The sequence below is a fragment of the Panicum virgatum genome, chromosome 1N, assembly GCF_016808335.1.
Source record: "Panicum virgatum strain AP13 chromosome 1N, P.virgatum_v5, whole genome shotgun sequence".
NCBI classification, from domain to species: Eukaryota; Viridiplantae; Streptophyta; class Magnoliopsida; order Poales; family Poaceae; genus Panicum; species Panicum virgatum.
In genome coordinates, this window is record NC_053145.1 from 63,715,714 (window position 1) to 63,738,910 (window position 23,197).

At 45.1% G+C, this 23,197-nt stretch overlaps 4 protein-coding genes and 1 pseudogene across 7 annotated transcripts; 1 reads left to right on the forward strand and 4 right to left on the reverse strand.

Moving 5' to 3' along the window:
• Window position 1: 1 nt before the first annotated feature.
• Window positions 2–2,637, reverse strand: LOC120657387 (20 kDa chaperonin, chloroplastic-like). The gene is made up of 5 exons (XM_039935690.1): window positions 2,371–2,637; window positions 1,541–1,720; window positions 822–977; window positions 585–662; window positions 2–382 (listed from the first exon to the last, which is right to left on the reverse strand). The coding sequence occupies exons 1-5, from the start codon at window positions 2,545–2,547 to the stop codon at window positions 209–211; spliced, it is 765 nt and encodes a 254-aa protein (XP_039791624.1). The 5' UTR covers window positions 2,548–2,637; the 3' UTR covers window positions 2–208.
• A 136-nt stretch (window positions 2,638–2,773) lies between these two features.
• On the forward strand, window positions 2,774–8,945 carry LOC120657384 (annotated as a pseudogene). Its single transcript, XR_005668147.1, has 17 exons — window positions 2,774–2,973; window positions 3,071–3,167; window positions 3,378–3,422; window positions 3,555–3,722; window positions 3,795–3,879; window positions 4,006–4,112; window positions 4,607–4,687; window positions 4,923–4,975; window positions 5,053–5,146; window positions 5,553–5,696; window positions 5,954–6,050; window positions 6,271–6,490; window positions 6,570–6,663; window positions 6,753–7,809; window positions 7,995–8,087; window positions 8,158–8,426; window positions 8,524–8,945. The product of XR_005668147.1 is annotated as a GPI ethanolamine phosphate transferase 2-like (transcript).
• A 201-nt stretch (window positions 8,946–9,146) lies between these two features.
• Window positions 9,147–12,524, reverse strand: LOC120657385. Of its 2 annotated transcripts, none has more exons than XM_039935688.1 (6): window positions 12,084–12,524; window positions 11,272–11,362; window positions 10,933–11,105; window positions 10,625–10,652; window positions 10,428–10,536; window positions 9,147–9,632 (listed from the first exon to the last, which is right to left on the reverse strand). In XM_039935688.1, exons 1-6 carry the CDS (start codon window positions 12,375–12,377, stop codon window positions 9,551–9,553), a joined length of 777 nt encoding a protein of 258 aa, XP_039791622.1. In that variant the 5' UTR covers window positions 12,378–12,524; the 3' UTR covers window positions 9,147–9,550. The 2 variants fall into 2 exon arrangements, with proteins under 2 accessions (XP_039791622.1, XP_039791623.1); XM_039935689.1 differs by having other exon boundaries at window positions 10,933–11,102; window positions 12,084–12,522.
• A 571-nt stretch (window positions 12,525–13,095) lies between these two features.
• LOC120657388 lies at window positions 13,096–16,837 on the reverse strand. Of its 2 annotated transcripts, none has more exons than XR_005668148.1 (8): window positions 16,327–16,837; window positions 15,116–15,263; window positions 14,885–15,035; window positions 14,459–14,584; window positions 14,310–14,390; window positions 14,034–14,226; window positions 13,633–13,910; window positions 13,096–13,518 (listed from the first exon to the last, which is right to left on the reverse strand). XR_005668148.1 is itself a non-coding variant. In XM_039935691.1 (8 exons), the coding sequence occupies exons 1-8, from the start codon at window positions 16,570–16,572 to the stop codon at window positions 13,277–13,279; spliced, it is 1,470 nt and encodes a 489-aa protein (XP_039791625.1). In that variant the 5' UTR covers window positions 16,573–16,837; the 3' UTR covers window positions 13,096–13,276. The 2 variants fall into 2 exon arrangements, 1 of the variants encoding a protein (XP_039791625.1); XM_039935691.1 differs by having other exon boundaries at window positions 13,633–13,915.
• LOC120653763 lies at window positions 16,695–20,987 on the reverse strand. Its single transcript, XM_039931438.1, has 4 exons — window positions 20,823–20,987; window positions 17,562–17,872; window positions 17,236–17,316; window positions 16,695–17,153 (listed from the first exon to the last, which is right to left on the reverse strand). The coding sequence occupies exons 1-4, from the start codon at window positions 20,985–20,987 to the stop codon at window positions 16,733–16,735; spliced, it is 978 nt and encodes a 325-aa protein (XP_039787372.1). The 3' UTR covers window positions 16,695–16,732.
• Between the last annotated feature and the right edge of the window lie 2,210 nt (window positions 20,988–23,197).

The following is a 23,197-nucleotide window of genomic DNA, read 5'->3' on the forward strand; positions in this document are numbered from 1 at the left end:
ATGCCAGTACAAGAAAATCCTTTCATGCGACCGAATTTTTTATGTTTATTCCTCAGACACAGTAAGAATACTAGTATTGACCAAAGAGAGAACGGGAAGCCGGGAGAAAGTCTAGAGGATTGCCAGGGAACCGTGGTTGTTCCCACAAAATGGCGATGCTACAACAGAATGGTCGAAGCTTTGGAGGTAACTGTTGAAAACCCACTGCTCAGGAGAGGACGGCCATCAGATCCGACACCCTCAGCACGATGTAGTTGGTGCCATCGGCGCCCTTGAACTCGCTGCCGGCGTACTTGGAGTAGAGGACGGTGCTGCCTGCAGAGACGGACAACGGGATCCTGCTGCCTTCCTCATCCAGGGGACCTGGGCCAACAGATACGACCTGTCTTCGACCAATAAACATTGTTTAATTCACATGATTATGATTTGTACTGGATGCAAAGTCATAGTTAAGTTCTAACACGACTTATGGGCCCAAACAGTACTGTTTGCGACCATGGGGCATTATTGCATTAATGATGATAGAGTCAGTACAGGGAGAGAGAAAAATTGCCCAACAGGAGCTAAAGAATTGAGTAACTGACCGTTCCAATAGATGGCTTCTCCTTGGTAGTTTCGGTAAGCAGTAGACCACCTGGAGTTTTATCTTCAGCTTCAGCAACCTATCAGGACAAATAGGAAGCAAACCAGATGATGGTTAAATGGAAGGGTGAGACACTTGAACCTCAACCTGAATGGCTATGCATACTGAACTAGTATAAGCACCAATACAGCAACTGGGTAACCAAGATGTCACGAGAACATAAATAAAAGATCACTACCTTGATTAGTACACGGTCATTCAGAGGCTTCATGTCTTTCACATCATCAGTTTCTACGATACCTATAATGTCATCCTCTTTTAGAACTAGATGGTTGTAATCATTCAGCTCAACTTCAGTTCCAGCATACTTTGAATATATAATTTGAGCTCCAACCTAAAGCAGTAACAAATGTACATGTTAGCATGTACTCGTTTCTTGCCAGAAATAGTGCAAAGCTTGCTTGTATTAAGAACTATGACATCAGAAAACGATGTAGTAATAACTGTGATGGAAACCGAAATAGCATGAAACATGTAAAACTGTAAGTTAAACAGGCACAGCAAGTGCTTCAACAACTTCATCTTGCAGCATGCCTTCAAGTGAATTTGGTTATATTCAAGATTGGTAAGTCAAGACTTCCATGATTGTTTAAGATGTGATTTTCATTACCCAAACTGAGATAAGTGACAGCACATGAGTTTCAAGAAAAAAACATTTCTTTTCTATTGCAGTCAATTGAAAATGGTGCCATGTAATTTAGCAAACCAGCACAAGGGCAAATCTTAGGTGGATGCAAAGTACAAAGAGAGGCATCATTTCTCTAATTCTCTTTCCACCAACAACTAATGGAATAGGTGGATAGCCAGACCTCCTCACATGGGAATATCTATATATATAAAACTCTATTACAAACAAGAGATACGTTAGAGCCTAAATGTTTGCATTGAACAATACACCTGAATGCCGATATCAACTTTCTTATCCCCAATGGCCCTTCCTTCTCCAACAGCAACTACCTCACCACACTGAGGTCTGGACTGAGCAGTCGTGGGGAGCAAAATTCCACCGGTTGTCTTCTCCTCAGAAGACTTGATCTTTACAAGCACTCTATCAGCCAAGGGCTTAAGTGCTGTATACTGAAATGGAATAACAAGACATAGTGTTTCATTCCTGCAAAGCATAAAAGAATACTTTCTGGAAAAGAAATGAGATGATCCGTCCAAGTGATCAGGCTGCAAGATATAGCTCAACCAACAAAATGTTAACTGTTAAGTACTAAATGAGGATTCGTACTAAATATTGAACTCAATGGTAACCAAACACAGACTAAACTAAATTTCTTTAAAGCTTTTTTGAACATGCTGATTCTTTTATTGTAGATAGAAGAAACATAAACATCTAGAATTTTCTTCATAACGCAACTCACAGCAACACAGACCATTGAATCAGGTGCAATTCACTGCATTTAAGCATTTAGCAAACTACAACCAGGCATTAGTGTAATTTGATTCACAACATCAGGTTTCCAAATCACCTAACAGACCAGCATTTCCAAATTCCAACATTTCTGTATATACCTCATCACAATAAAACTCTAGGGAACCTAGTCAGCACCTCAACGTTCACCAGTACTCCCATCATCGACTTCACCCCATCGCTCTTCTGCCTTGGCAAGCACATGAACATGAAACAGCACGCAATAGCCAATCCCACTACCCCATTCGGCCATTCCCCGTGACAACAACGGCGCCACGACACCACCAAGCTACATTGCCCGGGCACGCACCTTGGGGGCGACGACGGTGGCGGCCCTGACGACGAGGCCGCGAAACGCCCGCCGCGCGGGGCGGGCCTCGCCGACGGTCACCGTCGCCGGAAGCCGGAGCGGTTCGAGGGAGGCCTTCCCCTTCGCAGCGAACGCCGCCGCCCCGACCCTCGCGCTGGAGAGCTGCATCGTCGTCATTGCTCGAGTAGGTAAACCCTAGCGGATAGCACAGAGAACAGCAAGAGCAGCGGACGAGAGAGCGGCGAACGGGCGAAGGCGCAGCCAGCAAGCCCGACGAGCGCTTTATCGGAACCCGAAGGGAGCCGCGCTTCTGGTGGGCCAGCCGGGTGGCCCTGTATCCTTTTTTTATAGGGCTTCGGTGCTTTGTTGGCCCATTAACATCTGGGCTGAGGTGGCCAGCTTCAGCCCAGTCGTCCCTAGTTTACTCGCCGTCCGTCCAGCCGTGCCGGCTTCCGCCGTCCCGCGGCGATTGCCGCCGCGTAGGGAGGCCATGGGCGCCGCCGTCGCAGGGTGGACCGTGGCGACGGTGCTGCTTCAGGTCGCCGGCCTCTCACTCTTCCTCTACGGGTTTTTCCCCGTGAAGCCCATGCTGCGCGGCTTTAGGTCGGCGTCTCCCTTTGCCTCTGCTCTGCTATGGTTCCTCAGCGGCTGTGGAATTTACGGTGCTTGCTTTGGTTGCGCTGTGTTTGGTTTTGTGCAGTGGACCGGATAGCTACCGAATGCCTTCGTGCGGTCCAGTCAGTGCTGGGGGGCAGAAGCCGGCGCTTCCTCCGGATCAGCTCAGATCTCTTTACAGGGTAAGGCGTTGCTACTGCTTCCATTGCTCGTCTAGATTGTCCTCGTTCAGCTATGTGTTCCATTGTTATGCTTCGAGGACGAAGCTTTGGAATGTTGAGCTAGTTGATAAATGCGATGTGGACTCTGGATACTATGCATCTTCCCCTGAAAATGAAATTTCCGCGCATTATCAATTACGATGTTTACCCTTGTTAATTTGTGTACGCCAGGAACTCGCTGAGATGCCTCCTGTGTACGATCGCTTAGTATTAATGGTATGTCCTGAATTGGTATGCCTGTTTGTTTGGTTCAACAATCAACGGAATAGTCCCATGTGTTTCAATGATGTTTTGGCTTGCCTTTATTTTAATTTTTTTGACCTTTTTAGTTTATGGATGTCTATTTAGGTTATAGATGGGCTACCTGCTGAATTTGTACTTGGGAAAGGCGGAAAACCACCAAGTAAAGAACTCATGGAGTCTATGCCATACACTCAGTCCTTGTTAGCTGGTTGCCAAGCAGCAGGTTACCATGCTAAAGCTGCACCTCCAACCGTCACAATGCCCCGACTAAAGGTATGATTGTTTTTATCTAGAGATACCCTTTTGTTTAAGTGTTCCATAATACTAACTGTACTCTTTTTTCAGGCTATGGTGTCAGGGGCAATTGGAGGTTTTCTAGATGTAGCATTTAATTTCAATACTCAAGCCTTCTTAGAGGACAATCTTCTTGGTTAGAACCACACTGTACCTTCCTACCCGTCTGCATCTCCCACCAATATCTATATCACATTCTTGCTAGACTCAAAGTTGCTTATAATATATATTTATCATATTGCACTAATGCACACCTATGCAGATCAGCTTCATATGATTGGTCATAAATTAGTGATGCTGGGAGATGAGACATGGATCAAACTGTTCCCAACACTATTCGCTAGACAAGATGGAGTGAGCAGTTTTTATGTAAGTCTTTTGTATGAGTCATGTGCTTTTCTTACAAGGAATGTGACTGAAGGATAAGATAATAATGTATATGAGTCACATGCTTTTCTTACAAGGAATGTGACTGAAGGATAATATAATAATGTATGTCACCTAAAAGTCTAACCTACCAGTTACTTTTAAAAAAAACATTAGTGTTGTTTTAAAGAAATCTGGTAAAATTACTGAAATCGCTAAACATGGGTGTTCATTATAGAATTTGCTTGTAACTGGCCTCTCCATACCATCTATTAGGCGTACTTTTCTCTATTAGACTTCAAAACTCTCCTCATCACCATACAGCATTCTTCTAGGAGAGTGTCTTTTACTTTGGGCTAGGCTTGCAGATATTTGCATATTAGGCACTTAAGCTTATGCCTTGATGCTTGTGCCGCTAACAGTTCTTTACTTGTTTTCTGCAGCCTAGTATTTTTCATCAACAAATTTTTTTTCAATGATTTGTACCTATCTGTCAGGTCAGAGATACAGTTGAGGTTGATTTCAATGTTTCACGTCATCTAGAATTTGAGCTTGCTGCAAAAGACTGGAGTGTCTTGGTGAGCTTTTGCTTTTACTTTGGTGCTTGTCACGTGTCTTATTCCTTGTAGACTGATAATGTTATATCTTATTCTTTGAATTTCAACCATGCAGTTCTAGTGTACCACTAATATTTGTTGTGATAAAGCCTAAACCTCTTTACATATCACTTGTTTTCTAGTGATTTTGATAAGGCTGTTTTGCATTGTCTTTCTGAACACTAGTGAGTAATTCCTTTTCTGTTCATAATTCCAGGTTCTCCACTATTTAGGGTTAGATCATGTTGGCCATATAGGTGGCCGCCGGAGGTAAACATTGCAACATCTTTCATGTGGGTTTGACTGTTTGATTAATGATAAATTTGAGTTAAAACTTCGAATGATAGTGTTTTGATGACCCAAAAGATGAAGGAGATGGATGATGTCATTAGATGGGTGCATGCTGCGAGCCTTCAGGATAATCTGAAGAGAACACTTTTGGTCTGTGATTCTTTCTTTTTTCTACAATAATCTTCTTTCTCTAGTCACATACATGTATGTGACAAAAAAAAATTGTTCCAGTATATTAGGGAGATTACGTTGAGAATACATGTGTTTGCAGTATGCTTGATAAAGTCTATCTCTTTGTCTAACTTGTAGTGATTTTATTGAATTGCCGCATGTGGAGTTTAACAAGCCAAAATTTTGCATATGTTCTACATTCTGGTTTTCATTATTTACACTTGGCTTCTTCCCAAAATAGTGCATCCAACAAATTTCTTATTTTAGAGTTGCAAGGAAACGTTCCCCAGTCTGTATGCATACTTCATTAAATATTTCTCCAGCACCAAACATATTCCACTACCCCATCCAACAAATTTCTGGTTTTTGTGCTCCTTTCTTTCAGGTTGTGGTTAGTGATCATGGCATGACTGAAGGTGGTAATCATGGAGGATCTTCATATGAAGAAACCGATTCAGTTGCCCTTTTTATAGGACACAGTGTTGAGAGACCACATTGCTCACCCTATGACCAGAATGAAGCACTTCAAGTAAAGTCTACACCTTTGCAGTGACCTATATTTCTGTTAATTATAGAGGTTCTGTGTACCTTCTATTTTATCTTTGGATGTTTGTGCTGCTCTACTTAAGTTTTGCATATTATTCTGGTATAGAAACAATTGTTGCTTTATGTGATACATTTTATGCCCAGTAGCTTTATGTTCTCCATGATAAGCTAAAATATAGAATTATAGCACTATAAGGATAGTTCCAAGAGATCAACAAACAACTCTGACCTCCTTTTCAGGTGGATCTTGCCCCAACTCTCGCTCTTCTATTTGGCATACCAATTCCGAAGAATAATATAGGTGTCTTGCTTCCAAAAGTTTTAAATTCTTTGACAGGTGATTTTATGTTTGCCTTCCGTTTTTAGGTGCATTAAGGTTCATCATGAATCAGAAGAAATAGATAACTTATGTTTGTGAGCTTCAAATTGTTAATTGTACGTCACCTGTGTCCTTTCATCATATTCTTGATCACACCAAAACATTCAATTATTTACAAATTATATGATTAAACATTCTTAACTTTCTGTTTGGAGATGATGAATGCATCTTGTTTCAGATGCCCAGAAACTACGGACTTTAGAGCTAAACTCATGGCAAATTATAAGATTGCTGCAAGCACAAATGCCTGCTTTCTGCCTTGAAGACTGTATTAATTCGGAGGGCGGTTTAGGAATTGTTGTCCATCCTGAATCTACTGAGGAAAAGTTCTGCCATTTGCTTTCTAAAGCTTTTGTTTCTCATCAATCCTTACGTCTTCATCAAGGTTCTAATTTCAAGTGAGCTTCTGCCAACGAGATCCTTAAACTGTACTGAGTATCATCATTCTTCACTGCTTAAAAGAATTTGTTGTTCCAGATCTGCTGAAGCTCAGTACGTTGGAACTTCTGTGGAGAACTACTATGGCTTCTTAAGATATGCAAGTGAGTGGTTGTCTCACAGAGCAACTGATGTAATTTTACTTCTTTGCAGATTTGTACCTTAGCTTTCTCCTAGATTTGCCTTTCTTCTGAATGACTTGTTTCCTTTTATTACTTGCAGAAACCATTCTATTTACTCATCTCTGCAATCTTGTTGATGACAATATCATGCCTTTTTCTCATTGGTGCTGTGTCTCGCCTATTTAAGGAACTGTCTCTGAGTCAAACCGATCTACACACAGAGTCATATTTGGATCAATGCTGGCACCTTGATGAGGTTTTCATTCTTACTGGAATTTTTCTCTATGTCATCAGCCTTGGCTCAAGTTCTTTTGTGGAAGAAGAGCAATATACATGGAACTTCCTCACTTCCACTCTGTATTTAATATTCCTCATCAAGACAGTTCAGGCAATGCTTATAGGATCAAATTCAATACTAGTTCATAGAGCGGAAGAAAAGAGCTTTGACGGAAATTACTTTTCGTATGCTACCAGTTATGAACTAACCCCAGGCAAGAGAGATGGTTACAAGTTATGTACCATCCTTATTGTTCTTGTTGCTGGGAGAGTTATAAAAGCTTGGCACCAAGGTGGGATCAACTGGGTTCATTTTCCTGACATTTCGAAGTTACTGGCCCAAGCTGACTCTTCTATTGTAAAGTCTCTTCAGACTTTCTCAGTTCTTGCAGTTGTGGCATTGTATTCAGTTTCACTCATGTTACTCAGAGCAAGGTCAAAGGTTGTTATAGGAGTATGGTTGAGCCACATTTATTGCGGACTTTTGGTTTTGCTGCATATCTGGGAAAATCAGATCAATACTTCATTACCAATCAACCATAGTACAATGTCGATAGCTAGACTGTTTTATGGCATTGCTAGTGTTTCAATATCTGCCACTGTTCTAGCTTCACCTTGGATATTTCCGACATATTATACAGAAGCAAAACCAGCATCCTCCTCTGATTCTAATCCTGTGAAGGATCAAGGATATAGATTCTCATGGCATCAGTGATTCGGTTTTCCTCACTGGAATAACATACACAGTGTTCTGGTGTCTTCTGCAGCTGCTTCTGCAACAACCCATCAATGCTATTCCTCTTTTGCTCATTTTCTTGCAAACAGTCTCGAGCATAGCTCATTTTTCTCTGGATAAAACATTGCATAAGCAATGGGTACAGGTTAGTTTCTCCAAACCTTTTCTGTAATCTTTGCTGAATGAACTTTTTTTTTTTGAGTAGATTTGCTGAATGAACATGATGCTTTTGTTTTTCAGACTCATGGCATCATGGGAATGTTTTTTTTTTTTGAGTTTACACAGTACAACTCATGGTTTCTTTTTATTGATTAATAATAAACCGTATAGGTTATTGCAATGCAATTCTTGGGAATGACTGGTCATTTTGGTCTTGGGAATAAAAATAGCCTTGCCAGTATTGATGTTGCTGGAGCTTTCATTGTGAGTTTACCGATACCTCCTCAAGTGTCTCTCCCCATTTCTTTCTTATTTGACTAATCAAATTTAACAGGGCATTTCAAGCTACTCCACAGTTCTTTCTGGTATACTGATGTTCATTATTACATATGGATCACCTTTGATGTTATATCTTGGGATGGTGGTTTATATATCGATGAAAGATATCTCTACTCAGCATTTATGGAGCAATATTCTGGACAAAATGATCACGATGCCATGTTTGCTTCCTTTGCTCATTAATTCTGTTACATTGACTTCGTACACTATTGTTTTGCTACTCATGAAGAATCACTTGTTTGTTTGGAGTGTATTTTCACCAAAGTAAGTGTTCAATAAAAGTCTTACAAATAAACGAATCACATACATAATGCACAAGCTGTTAACTGTTATGTGACCACTCGTTCCTAAACGCCAACAGGTACCTGTACGTCTGTGCAGCAACAGTGTGCACATATGTTGGAGTATTCGTCATTGCTATGACTGCAGTCTACACTTGCGCTGTTTTTTCATTCCGGGCAAGAAGGTACAGGGATGAGTCCCATTGATCGGATTACGGATTGTTGATTAGTTGTTTTGATTTAATAGACATTTTATCAGAAAGGAGCAGCAGCTTGTTTCATCATTGCTATGACTAGAGTCTACAGCTTGTTTGTATTCTGTAACCTCCATGTTTCTAGATCACGCGGCCCCTGCGAGGGCCAATTGTAATTTTGTATTGGCAGTAGATTTGCTCTGGAGGCTTGTGCTGTACGGTACCAGCAAGGCTGCATTGTAACTTGTAACTTCCATAGTTAATATAGGTTTTATACTGTACAGTACGAACTAGCACTTGGAGCTGTATGTTGCCCATTTCATCTTCTTATGCGTCTCAAGCTCTCAATACCCCTCCAGAATCTACAACCATGCAAGTTATTAACTCAGCTGAATGTTGCCAACAGATGGAATCTAGGTGTGGCAGCATCTGTATCATCTGACAAGAACACGATTACGAATTTCAGATGGTGAACGTTTCATATTTCCACGAAGTACTGACATTTCCACTGAGGCGGTGAAACAGGCACAAATGAATTTATTCAAATGAATTGAGATAATTACACTGATGCAGCAATTCTGAGTAGGATGGCTCATGGCTGACATGAAACCCATGGGCTTATGTACATTAATGGTTGGGGTTTTGATACAAATGTACTCGCAAAGGCAGGGAGGTGTTTGACCATTATACCACGTGAGGTGCCACAGACTAGCCCCACGTCATCCCTGATGTGGTTTGAAGCTTCGAGCAGCTATCTTTTGACATATGATCTCACTGTTATAAGCAATCAACGAACTTGCAGGTCAGGAATATTTACATGAATGTAAGTGTACCACAAAGGTTGGAACAATGTTTCCCTTATATCTTTTGAAACAGTGTTTGCAGGTTTGCACCGTCCATCCATATGGATCATTCACAGAAATTTGGATATTACACGGCAGGATGTCCAAAAGGCTGTTGTTGCTGCTTGTACAATTGCTGGATTCTGGTAGATACTACACACAAACAATACAGAATCAGTATGCGTGCTAGACAGCTACAGCCTACAGGAATATTTAAAACCTGCAAGTTCATTTGAAACTTATCACTACATAACGCCACTACATGTCCATAGAACCAAGACACTGGAATTTTGTGTAAGTGCTTGCAAAATGATATGTGCAGAAAATATTTGCAATCTAAATACTTGCAGAAAACACAACATGCTAAATAACCTCAGGAAACAAATCAAACTCTATAATAATCAGAAAAACAATCTAAATCTACCTCTACAATTAGCAGAGGGAGTGAGGGGCAGCTTAACGACTAGCTGTCCTAGTCTATGCACAAGTTTAAAGACAATATAGTTTGACTGACCTTCACCTATCATTTTTCAATGGAAAGGCAAGGCTATTCCAGCTGAAGGTCCAAGCATATTGCTTCTTTAGGCATATAGTCACAAGGAGCTTAGTAACGCTTGCCAGTAGTCTAGTGGAAGGAATTGAGTTTAATATAGCTTTAAATGGGGTTTGACGACTCTTTTTTGTGTAGTTATATTGAAAATCTCATGCAGTCCTCTCAAAAAAACTTAGCACTGAGCCGCTAGCTAACTTGTGATGCTTTTACAGAAACCAAATTTAGCTGATGATCCTAGCTTGTGCTATTCCACATAATCAAAGTTTAGTCAATGGACCTAACTACTTCAAAGCTTTGCCAATGACTAAAGGGGTTCAAACATTCGACTCGATCTCGGGATCAATTTAGAATGTCATGGGGGTTGAATTCATAACAACTTAGTAAAGGTAACTCACCCAACAGCTGTCGCACTCCATGATGCTACATTGTAAATAACTTTTGTTCCATCCCATGCCTTCTGAAGCTTGCCTTTCCTCTTTTTAGCTGAAAATGTCTTGCTAAGAGCTGACAAAAATGAAAAGTTGGAGTGTTCATATAGGTTTTCCCCCCTTAGTAACCAAATTCATCTCGAATAAGGGAACAAAGTGCTAACCCTGTTGAAGTTGATCAGGCGTCAAGTCCTGCACAACACGTATTGGCCATCATTACAATGATCATGACGATTCCAAAATTAACAAGAAATATGATATCCTCTTCATGATTATAATCTAGCAGTCAACGAATGAAAACATAAAACAGATACAGCCTACTAGGATTATACAAACAGCAGCATGGAGAAATCGCACAAAGCCTAGAATAAGGGTTGCAGACTATTTTCGATTGATAACTATTGATGGCCACATGATCCAACTTCTAACACTACAGAATACAGACCACAAAACGGAAAGTGAACTTGTATACCTTAGTTTGCTTCAGTGACAGCAAGTATGCAGCCATGAAGCATGCAATGCCATCGACTATGTCCTCTTGCTTAACGAGAACATATCCATCCTCTGAATCATCACTAACGTTCATACTCTTATCATCCCATATATCTGCCGCACTTACAATATCCCATGATACTGTTTCATCTACTGTTACATGAATAATTGTAGAACTGCTCAGTACCAGGTTCAATTGAAAGGAATAATTGAGTAAATAAGCAGGAATTTATATTTGTGAAGTTCATTGTGCATTAGTTGTGAAAACAATAAATTCTGAATCAAGAAAAGAGTAATGATTCACTTGGCAAATGCACACCTGCACCATGTTGATACACTGACTTCTGAATGCTATCTAGCTTCTCGAGAAATTCAGGTGATTGAACCCTTGATTGGAGAAGATCGCACAGCTGCAAAGTGAATGAACATGTGGAGACCTTAGCACAGCTCTAGACCAGCAAGGAGTAAGAGTACAGAGGAAGCACAATTTAATCCATGCCACCCCTAAGAAGCAACACGTAACTTGTGTCATAAAACAGTTTAGACCACAGGAAGTGCCAGAAACACGGCCCAAAGTGGTTCACAAGTATCTAGCTGTAATATCAACTATTTCAAAATCCATGGCATCATCTGGTGATTGAATTTGCTAAATCCATAAGTTGAGAACTGTGAAATTAAATAATCACTAATTGGAACTCCAAAATTAAATCCATGGCCTCATCTGCTAGGCAATTTCCTTGTTAATTCCCACCTCTATGAGACAGTAAGTGAACTCTCTGCATTACATCCAGATTTGACCTCAACAATCTGCTGCTGCACGCACACTCCTTCCCACATATCACCATCCATTATCCAGAAACCAGAATGCAACTATATCAGGCAAACCACACAATTAACTCGTTTACTGACTCAGCACGACACCACAAAAACAGTAAGGCAATACTGAGGTGCGATCATTTAAATTGTCGCAATTTCGAATAAATCTGATATAATTCCAGCAGGCAGCAACCTCCAATCCAGCTAAATTACGAAACGCCTAAACGCCGCTGCCTACCAATCAAACCAATTCCTAAACTCCAACAAACTTTCAGATCACAAAATTAAGAGGTGCGCAGCGAGATCTCCCCTTACCTCGTCCGTCTCGTAGTCGGCGTCCGAGGGCGGCGGCGGCTGCGCCCCCTCGTCACCGCCGCCGTGGTCGTCCGCCTCGCCGCCCCCGTCCTCCTGCACTCCCTCCTTAGAATTCGCCCCCTCCTCAACCTCCCCCAGATCGACCTCGCGTATCATCTCGAGCGCGCGCTGGCACTGCTCCAGCACCGTCTCCAGCGTCCTCCGCCGCAGCTTCAGCTCCTCGGGCAACCTCCGCCTCGCCGCCTCCTCCTCCTCCGCCGGAGGAGACGCGGCCGAGGGGGAAGGGGGCTCCATCGAAACCCTAGGCGCGCGGCGACGGGGCGGGGGCCGGTGGCTTGTCTCGCCTCGCAACGGCCGACCCGGACGGCGAAGAAGAGGGGGAGACGTGCGCGTGCTGTATCCGTGGCGGACTTGTTACTGCGCCCGCGCGTGTTCTTTGGTGGCCGGTAGTGTCGTTACGAAGCAACACGGCGGTGTTGCCCTCACGCCGCGCTGACCGCTGACGTTTGCTTGAAGGTGCGTGCTACTGAGAGGTGGGGATAAGGAGCAGGAGTCCCACATGTCAGTGACTCGTTAGGGCTGCGAGTTTGTGGAGATGTCGTAGATAAAACAAGGAGCAAAATCGTTACTACTGACTAATTAATCAGCTGTAAGAGAGACATTAATGGTAGCAATCATTGGTGAGGAGCAGGCGATGCACGAAGATTCGTGCAGACTACCCCTGCTAAACAAGAGGTACTAGTAATTTGTGAATTTTGTCATTTTCAGACAGTAAATTGCTTAAATGTCGAATGTACTAATCATATTCTTGAGGACAAAGCGGCCTCCCGCACCTTCTTAAAAAAACATTAGTTACGTCATTACGTGCTTAAAGTCACTGCCCAGTGCCCCCTCTCATGCAGCAACCGGATACAGCTATCCAGGAAAAAGAACAATACATCGATCGGAGCAAAACTCTGTATTCCCAACGATACTTAAGAAACTTGGGTCAGATTTTGAATAAATCGCCATATGTGAAAAAACTTTTCGCCAAAAATAAATTACCCAAAAACATACTCTACATTCAGATTATTCTACCAGTGATATCATGTCTAAGTTACAGTCCCGCTATAATCAGATGAGCATTACATTTTTGTTCTATACGGAAAAACAAGGTACAAGAGGTATGTACAAGGATGGGGTGGGTATCAAGGTTAATTTGACCAGACATGCACCAGCCCTTTGCTGTTCCCAGTGTAAATTTCATTGCGGTCCTCATCATAGAAGAGAGCAGTGATGTCATCCAGAGCTTCCGAAACAGTGCTATGGATAGTAGATCTGCTCTTATCACCTCTCTTTCGAGAAGCAATTGTGAGAGTAGGATCACTGGGGGAGATCTTCGCAACACACTTTCCCGTAAAGATATTGCTCATGTTAATTGATCCCATGGGTGAAACTGAAAAAAATAGCAAGTTTAATCCATTTAGTTTTTTTTGAAAAGAAAAGTTTAATCCATTTAGTAAGGGGGTAGTATCAAGAGAGTACAAGTTTGAGTGGAATTTAGCTATACCTTCTCCAGACTCGCTGTCAACACAATCTGTGGCCTGCTTCGGAACTTTGCAATATGAGATTATCAAGTCCTGGTCAGCAGTGATGTATATATTATTTGTATTGCAGTTAGGGTGCCATAACTCATGATCCTCAAATGATGTAACTAGCTCTCCACGGAAATTCCAGGCTGCAACTGTCCTATTGCAGAATGTCAAGAATAGATTGTTTTCATAGAGAAAGATGAATGCTGAGGGGGTCATGAACTCGGTTTTGTTGACTTCAATCAGATCAGAATTTCTAACCTGGTCAAGAACTAAAGTCAGTTCAAAAAATGAAAATGCAAATTGCAGCCACCCCGCAACCCCATCCCACCCCCAACAATGAAAGAAAGAATTAACAGGAAAAGATATGGTGGCTTACATCAATAATCTGGAGATTTTCCTTGTCTTGCTTCACGAGCAACTTCTCATTAAACTGCTCGATGAAGTCAACCTTTCTATTTCGATGCAGCAACTGACTGAAGGTTTTCAGCGGAGTTCCATCCTCGATTGACAATATCGTCAGTGGAACATGGCAATTTGTCTTCTGGTATATCACGAGCATGATTCCAGGACTGATGAAAGAGAATAATGGTAAGAATGTGAGATGAACTACCTAAATCAAATATGAATTTATCAGTGATCATTGACAGCAAACCTTATTTTTATCTCCTGGATGTTCTTATCACATATGGAATACAGAAAGTTGTAGTTCTTTAGATCAAAAACCTTGTACGTACTGCAAAGAAGAAGCGTTAAACAATCCATAGGCTTGCTGTCATACTGTTCAGCAAAAATGTCACTTACCTATCCTGTGCCGAAAAGGTCAATACTTTGCCATTAACATCATCAAACTCAACAAAGCCAGGATATTTTAATGATTCAGTTTCAAATAAAGGAAATCCATCATTCAATTGGCCTCTTCTGATGTACCTAAAAAGCAATTGCAAGCAGAGAAGACAAATAAGTCCAAGTGAATTGAAAAATGCTTTAAAAATTGCTACCAAACTGATCATCTCATGCAAAGAAGCACCAATCATCTTAACAAATGTACCAGCATCAAAAGCCATGGTATCCCTACTGATAATTTTTTAAAAAAGGTACAGCAATTATGAAGAAAAGCACAGAAATAATAGCACACATGATTTGCAGAAACAAAGACGATCAACAGCTTAGCAATAAAAAATCAAAATACATTAACTAGGTCAAGAAGAAATGAGTGAGGTATCTTACTCTATTGGAGTTGTTCTGCACTTCAACGAGCTGAAACGATCTGATTCATAAACTGAAACAGTGATGAGGGATTCGTTGTTCTTATTATAAAATAAGCTCCTAATAACTTCATCAGGACTTATATTCAAGTAGCATATGCGCTTGTTTGTTGCTGTCAGCACGGTAAGAAGGTTATCAGGAACATAAACAGAGAGAAGTCATAAACCAAATACCGTAAGGCATGAGACTTACTTCGATTAAATGCAGCACATAAACCTGACTGGGCAAGTGCAAATATAACATCCTTTGCAGCAACAATTTCAATAATTTTGGTTCTGGTCCACAAAAATGGCAAGTGGACAAGAAAATGGACTTCATCATCATATGTGTCATATTCTTCCTGCACAGACAATTTCAAGGCATAAATTACAGTGCAATAACTAAACCATACGTGGAAACACAACAGATAGTATACAGAGAGTCCTTTCCATTTATATATTGTGTATGTGTCATTTGTATTTAACTTTGATCTTGTGCACATGTGCTACCCACTTGAAAATTTCCGTACTATAGTTTAGCTATTTTGGATGATCAATATAAGAACATCCATATCTCCAAAGATATCAAACTGAAAATTGTGTATTTTTTTAGCTCCTTGTATTCATGTTACAAACAGTACTAAGTCAAATTAGAGACAGGAAAAAGAAAACAACACTTCTAAGTCACCATAATACACTTAGTTTCTCTTCTCACACCTCCAACTCAATCAACCGGACAAAATACATATTGTAAAAGATTGTCACACACTAGTATGTTAACACATAATATGCAAAAACAGAAATGCAACATGCCAGAGTTACTATTTGCTCACATGTTGATGTTGGTAAGCTCGTGCTCTCAGATGTGCTATAGCGGTGATGTGGTTATTCCAAAATTCGCTGAACAATATAAAAGTCTTGGTATCCACTTAATCATGAGGATGAAAGCCCACAAGTTGCAATTTAACTGACATTTATTAGCCTTCTAGATTCCTCAGAAATAACAGTTTTCATAAATCCCATGGATAACTGTACACAAAGTTAGGAGCATTTGAATATTTAACAGCTGAGAAAAACAGGAAAAAAAAAGGAGAAACGAAGTTTTAAAAATCCTAAGCTATATTCACTTCCAGCACATATTGTGTAGCAAACTGACAACATGTCATGGCAGGTTATGTATTGAACTAGTATATCAAGTTATTTGCACGCTGAACCTGGATAGGATGTTAGGAACCATATTCCTATTGCAGCTGGGAGTCTCAGATCTAACCATACCCAAACCTTGTCAGAAGCAACTTCAGTTCACCCAACCATCAATTACTCAGTTTCTAACCATTGTACTAACGCATCCACAAGTATCACCATGTTATATAATGATCAAATCGAACAGGACAGTCCCTGAGGTTGGGTGCGCGGAGCACAGACCTGGAGCTGGAAGTTGCGGAACTTCTCGGGGCACGAGAACGCGGAGGAGGAGGGCGCCGCGGGCCGCGGCGGCCGTCGGTGGCCGCCGCCGATCTCGCGGCGCGCGGCCTTGTGGACGGAGTCCGAGGGGTCTCGGCGCGGCGGCTTGCGGCACGTGGAGCGCAGGCCGGCGGAGAGCCACGCGCGGCGCCGCGCGGCGGTGATGCGGAGGCGCACGCGCAGGCCGGGCTTGTGGTGGTGCTCCATGGCCCGCGCCCGGCCCCCGCGGGGAGAAGAGGGAGCCGGTGGTAGCGAGTGGGCGGGGAGCAGGAGGGGAGAATTCCGAACTAGGGTTTTGAGGAATGAAGCGCCATGGAAGCTGGGGAGCAAAGAGTGTGGCGAGGAGCGGTGGGGAGGGGACTCAGATTCAGTGACATTGGGTAGCAATGTCACAATGGGACATTAGGTAGATCTCAGCCCTCCAAATCAAATCCCATGGCTCCCTGTGTTGGGCCCGCATGCAGGGAAAAAAATTCCCCACATGGGCTAACAGCGGGAGACGGGAGGGACACGGGAGGCGGAACGGAGCGGACGGCGCCGGCGCGCCCCTCGCGTCGCCGCCCAATCCCGCCGCCGCGCCTCTGCTGCGGGAGGCCGGGACGCCGCCAGGCCTGCTGCGGGAGGCCGCCGCCGTGTCGTGGAGCCTGGGCGCCTGGCCGGGCCGCCGCTGCAGGAGGTGGCGCCTGGCCCGCTGGGCCACCGCTGCGGGAGGCCGCCGCGCTGGTGGAGGAGGGCCAGCGCCGCCGCTGTGAAGCTGCTGGGAGGGGGGTGCAGTCGATGCTGTATACCTGTGTAATGAAAAATTACAAGAATATTTTGTATGTTGTAATTTGAATGAATGGAATCAGTGCTGCTGTGATGAAGAATTACAAGAATAATTTGTATGACTCATGTGTGCTGAAAAATTGATTGAGATTGACTTGCAGCGAGGAGTTGGCCTTGTGCCATGACCTGCACTCTTTGTGATCAAGAATTAGAAACTGCCATGCACATGTGTCTCCGTTGCCGCTATGCCAAGGAAGTCTGGACGATGATTACCAACTTGAAAACAGCAAAAGACTATAAGTAGCTCTGTCCAAAATGCTAAATAGAGACCACAAAAGACTATAGTACAACTTCACAAATTTCTTTCGCATCACGGATCCTTAATCTCCAACAATTCAAAGCTAAAGCTAATAGCGAGAATGCGGCGGTACCAATCGATGCTTGGCAGCAGGGCACGGGTCCGCAGCCACCTCCCACTCGCGCTGGCGATGGGCCCGCTGCCCTCCAGCGGCGGCGGCCCAGCACTCCGGCAGTCAAGCACCGCGGCGGGCAGGCGCGGTGGCTTGTCGCAGCGGCGACCCGGCGGCCAGGCGCGCCTGCAGCGGCACCGGCGACCCGGCGGCCAGGCGCAGCAACAGCCCGACGGCCAGGCGCGCCTGCAGCGGCACCGGCGACGCGAGCGAGAAAAGGATTTGGGGCGCCGTCCGCTCCGTTCCGGCTCCCGTGTCCCTCCCGTCTCCCGCTATTAGCCTATGTGGGGGATTTTTTACTTGCATGCGGGCCCAACACAGCAAGCCGTGGGATTGGATTTGGAGGGCTGAGATCCACGCAATGTTGCATTGTCACATTGTTACCCAATCTTTCAATACTGAAACCGCGTCGCGGTCCTGCCCAGGGAGATGGGCCGCGTAGGCCAGAAAACATCGACCGTCAGATCGCGATCCGACGGTCAAAAATAGATAGAAATGTAAATTTTGTAAAAAAAACCTCGAGCTTTAATAAAATGAACACGGAGTCCATCAATTTAATGGAAAACTCCTTGCACTTTGTGGAGCCTTACTTAAAAAAACCCCTGAACTTTTAGTAATCGTGTAGTACTCCGTGAATTTTGTAAAAAAAACCTAGACTTTGTTAAAATGATTCTGAAGTCCATCAATTTTATGAAAAACCCCTTGAACTTTTCAGTAATCGACCAGTACTCCGTCGACACCAAATTTACCAAATAACCCACGCAGTCTACCAATTTTACGAAAATTCCCCCAGACTTTTTGCAGTTCAATTTTTTAAAATAAACCTGAACTGGAGGGCATATTTCTGCACGGCAACGCCGCACAATGTTCTAGTTCTCACGTGAAAGCGCGGCACTCGCCGGTTGGGACCGCGCCACCTGTCCATCGGCTCCCGTCCGTGGAGGCAACTCCGACCCACAATGCAATCATGCAAGCAACTGGTCATACCTGACGCACTGTTGGCTCCCAATTATTGGCCCATTGAAACTGCGTCGCGGTCCTGGCCAGGGAGATGGGCCACGTAGGTCGGAAAACATCGGCCGTCGGATCGCGATCCGACCGCCAAAAATAGATAGGGACGTAAATTTTGCAAAAAAAAATCCCGAGCTTTATTAAAATGAACACGGAGTCCATCAATTTAATGGAAAACCCCTCGGACTTTGTGGAGCCTTACTTTACAAAAAAACCCTGAACTTTTAGTAATCGTGTAGTACTCCGTGAATTTTGTAAAAAAAACCTGGACTTTGTTAAAATGATTCTGAAGTCCATCAATTTTATGAAAAACCCCTTGAACTTTTCAGTAATCGACCGGTACTCCGTCGACGCCAAATTTACCAAATAACCCACGCAGTCTACCAATTTTACGAAAATCCCCCCAGACTTTTTGCAATTCAATTTTTTAAAATAAATCTGAACTGCAGGGCATATTTCTACGCGGCAATGCCGCGCAATGTTCTAGTGTCACTGAATCCGAGTCCGTGGGGAGGGGGGCGACAACGATGCGGGTCGAGGTCGGTCCACGGACGACACAGGGGTTAGTGCTTACAGCTGGGTCTACACTGGAGTACTCGCGTATTTTGGACCTCAGTAAACCAAGAGTCAGGACTTATTTTGGAAGTTCTCGATTCTCAATTCTGGAAGTTTATCTAACTTTTAAACTTTCCAAAATTAAACTTTCAAAAATCGGCCAGAAGCTGAAATAAACTGAGCCTATGGCTGTGTTTAGATGTTTTGCAAAAAAAATTGTGATGAAATCTTGCTAATTTGAAGTACTAAATAAAGTCTATTTACAAAACTTTTGCACATATGAGTTATAAATCGCGAGACGAATCTAATGATGCTAATTAATCCATGATTAATTAATAAATAGCGATGGTACTGTAGCATTGTTGTCAGTCGAAACCCACCGGCGAGTAGCGACGGGCAACACGAAGAGCCGGGAGGTTGCTGGGGCGCTGGCAGTCACTGCTCCCTCGTCGACGGCCCGCAATTCCGTCACGCGCCCGGAGGATGTGTGAAAGCCGGGCGTGCCACCTGACTTATACCCGATCAGGAAGGTGTAGATGTGCTCCGAACAGTTTCCTGCATACAAAGACACGTGTAAATGTAAGTCCGAGCCGTGGTCGGCTCCCCGGGACGACTCTTGCATCGGCTTTAAAGAGCCGATCGAGTCCCGGTGTCAGATTGGATCTGTCGCATCCAGATATTGATGAATAAAGCAAATAAATATAAAGCTGCTTCAATTAAATCTAACTGATCTAATTGTAACATCCCGAAAATTGACTAAAATAAATCATGCGCTAAGGTTGTGTTTCGTCGTTGAGCTCGAGATCCTTCAAAAACCCTAAACCCTAAATCCCGAGAACCATTTCTCTGTTCCGAACACCCGTTGTCCCATCCTCCTCTGCGCGCGACGCGCGCGTGGCCGACCAGCCGTACACCACGCCGCGAATCCCGCCTGCACTCGATGCACGCGACCGTCGCGCGTGGCCGGCCGGGGCCGCATCGCGTCGGCGCGAATCCCGCCCTTCCTCTCTCTCCATTTCCCTCTCCCCTCCTTTTTCTTTTTTTTCTTTTCCTTTTCTTTTTCCCATTTTCTTTTCTTTCTTTCTCCCTCTCTCTCCTTCCTCCTACCCCGCGCGCTCGGCCCCCCTCCCTTCCTCTCTCTCGCCCGACCACTCCAGCGCCGCCCGGTCCCGCTCGGCCCCCCTCTGCGCTGGCCCGCTCCCGAGCGCGCGCCCCGGCCGTGCCCCGCCTGCGCACGCCGACCGCGCCCCGCCGCGGTGCCGCGAACACGCGCCCGCCGCGACGCGCACCCCGGCCTGCCCTGCCCCGCTCCCCCTCGCGCGCACGCCCACGCTCGGCCGCAGCTCGCTTGGCGCACACGCCCGCTCCGCCGCGCCGCCCGCCACCGCCTTGCTCCCTGCCCCGCACTCCGCGCTCCTCTCCGCGCGCACACGCGCACGCGCGCACGCGGCGCGCCGAACCACGCCGCCCAGCCCCTGTGCGCGCGCATCGGCCCGACCACGCGCACACGCCACGGCCGTCTGGCCGTGCTCGCGCGTACCGGCCACGCCACGCCCTTTACCCCCGTGCCCCACGCCGCTGCTGCCCGCCGTTGACGCCCGAACAGCGCCGCCTGCGCCGGTCGCCGCCTCCTCGACGCGTCACATCCCGCCTCACCGCGCGCGCCGTCACCCTGTGCACGAACGACGCCGGCGACCCTAGCACAGCGCCGCCGTTGACGTCGCTGCTGCCCTGCCCCCACCTCCACCGCCTCACTTTCCCTATAAAGGGGACCCTCGCGTCGCCCTCGAGCTTCATATCCCGAGCCACCGCCCGCCGCATCCTTGCCCTTCCAGCGCCGCCGCCTCCACGCTCGCCGCCGCCGCCCCCTCACTGGTCCTAGCCGCGCCACCTCCTCGAGCCGCATCCGCCCAAGGTGAGCGGGGGAAAGGAGTCCTCGCTCCTCCCTCTCCCTTCTCCCCCATAAGCTCTCCCTCCGAGCTGCCCCCACCGGCGTTGCCCGCGGCCGCCGCCTGCCGCCACGGCCATGGCCGCCAGAACCCCCTATGCAGGGCCCCTCCTCTAAAATTGGAAAGGGGAATCGACCCCTAGCGCCGCCTGGCCCTCTCTTCCCTCCTCCCATGCGCCACCGCGGCCCAGGGCCGCCGGCCAGACGCCGCCGCCGCCCCTGTTCCCCCTCCCCTGTTTCGGTCGGGAGGAAGGGGAGGACAGGGCAGTTTTGCCCAAAGGCCCCTGGCCTTTTCTTCTTTTACCTTAGGACCCTTTCACTCTTTTGCAAAAGAAGCCCCATGATCCCCCTATTTAAAGAAAGACCCTGCAACTATATGAAACTAATTACAAATAAACCCCCGACTTTTTCTTAGAATGACCCAAGGAATTTCCAAAATTCAAACAAAGCCCCTACCTTCTTAAACTTAATTACAATTAGGCCCCTGGACCCCTATTTAAGTCCTAAACGCTCCCTTGACCTATCATTTTATGCGCCTAACAACCTCGGATCTACCCAAAACTTTACCATGCCTCTCTTAATTTAGTTTTGACCATGCCATTAGAGGCACACCCAAAAATATCACTCCATGCCCTATATTTTATGTGTCCCCGTTTCGAGCTCGACGACAAATCTTTATTTTTCTGTGTGTTGATTGTGTGCTTGTTTGTGTACGCTGTAGACCACGGAGTGAACGAAGGAGAACCCATCAACGAGCTGTACTGTGAGCAGGAGAACGAGGACCAGTTCCGCGACCCCGAGCCCGAAGGACAGGACCTCCCCGAAGGCTACGAAGACGGCAAGTTCAATCCCATCCTTTGATGCATGTTTTCTGTCCTAGTTTTTATAAATACAACCCAATGGCCTGCTTTATAAAATTGCATATGTTTTGCTTGCATGAAAACATGGTTGGATAGCCACCCCTTGATTTGTGATAACCGTTCCTTGACCACCTAGATTATTTCTGATTTTGCTTGGACGTTAATCGACACTAGAACACTTAGGACTTTACTCATAATATGATTTATTTGATAAAGAAAATGTGTGTGTGTGGGAAGGGATAAAATGTGGAGTTTCGAAAGATGAGTATGGACGGGATGGACGGCATTTCTGTGTGAATTGCCGATTGGTGTGCTTATGCCTGTGTGGCAGGGCAAAGAAGGGAGATATCCATCTTGTCGTGTCTAAGGACCGAGTTGGTGTGTCATCTCACCTAACTCCACTATCGTGCAAACCACTCGACCGTTGAATGGGCAACGGCGTAGCATAAATCCCACTAGTTGGTGTGATAGCCATCAGGAGAGCTGAGAGCAACGGGTGACTAAGGAAAAGGGATAAGCCCCGAGTGACTTATGCCCGGTTATACCTAAGTGAACGGTCAATGACCCCTTGGTGCATCCCGTGATGGCTAGTCAGGCTTAGCTATGGTGGGTAAGGGCTATGTTGGGATCTACACCGACACGACGGTGTTCGAGTTGTGGTATCCTACTTGTGGGTAAAGTTGCACACCTCTGCAGAGTTAAGAATCTATTCGAATAGTCCGTGCCCACGGTATTGGGTGAGTTATGGTGTGGTCACATAACTAGTGTTTAATCGGGATGGGCTGGTGTGAGTTGTTTGGGAATGGTGTCCGGCCGCGGTGCCGTGTGCTACGACGGACGGGGAATCCGGTAGCAGTTTAAAACTTGAACTCAACATTACTACAAAACCTGTTTTCTAAAAAGGTTTTCTGTTAAATGAACCCCTGCATAAAATATCGTTTTCCCCCAAATTAAACCGTAACCTTATCCTTGATTTTACCTATGCATATAATTCTGATATAACCCCCTTCGTGGGTGTGGTTGAACTTGCTGAGTATGTTTGTACTCACCCCATTCTCCCTTTTCGCAGAAGAAGATCCCGACTTTGTGCCAGACGACGCCGAGTAGGGTTATCGTCCTGCACCCAGCCTTGCTTGTGGACTTGGGTCACCCGCAGGAGTTTCCACATGGCGCAAGACCTTGATGATTTTCTCTTTGTTTTTAATATCGTCGCATGTGTGTGG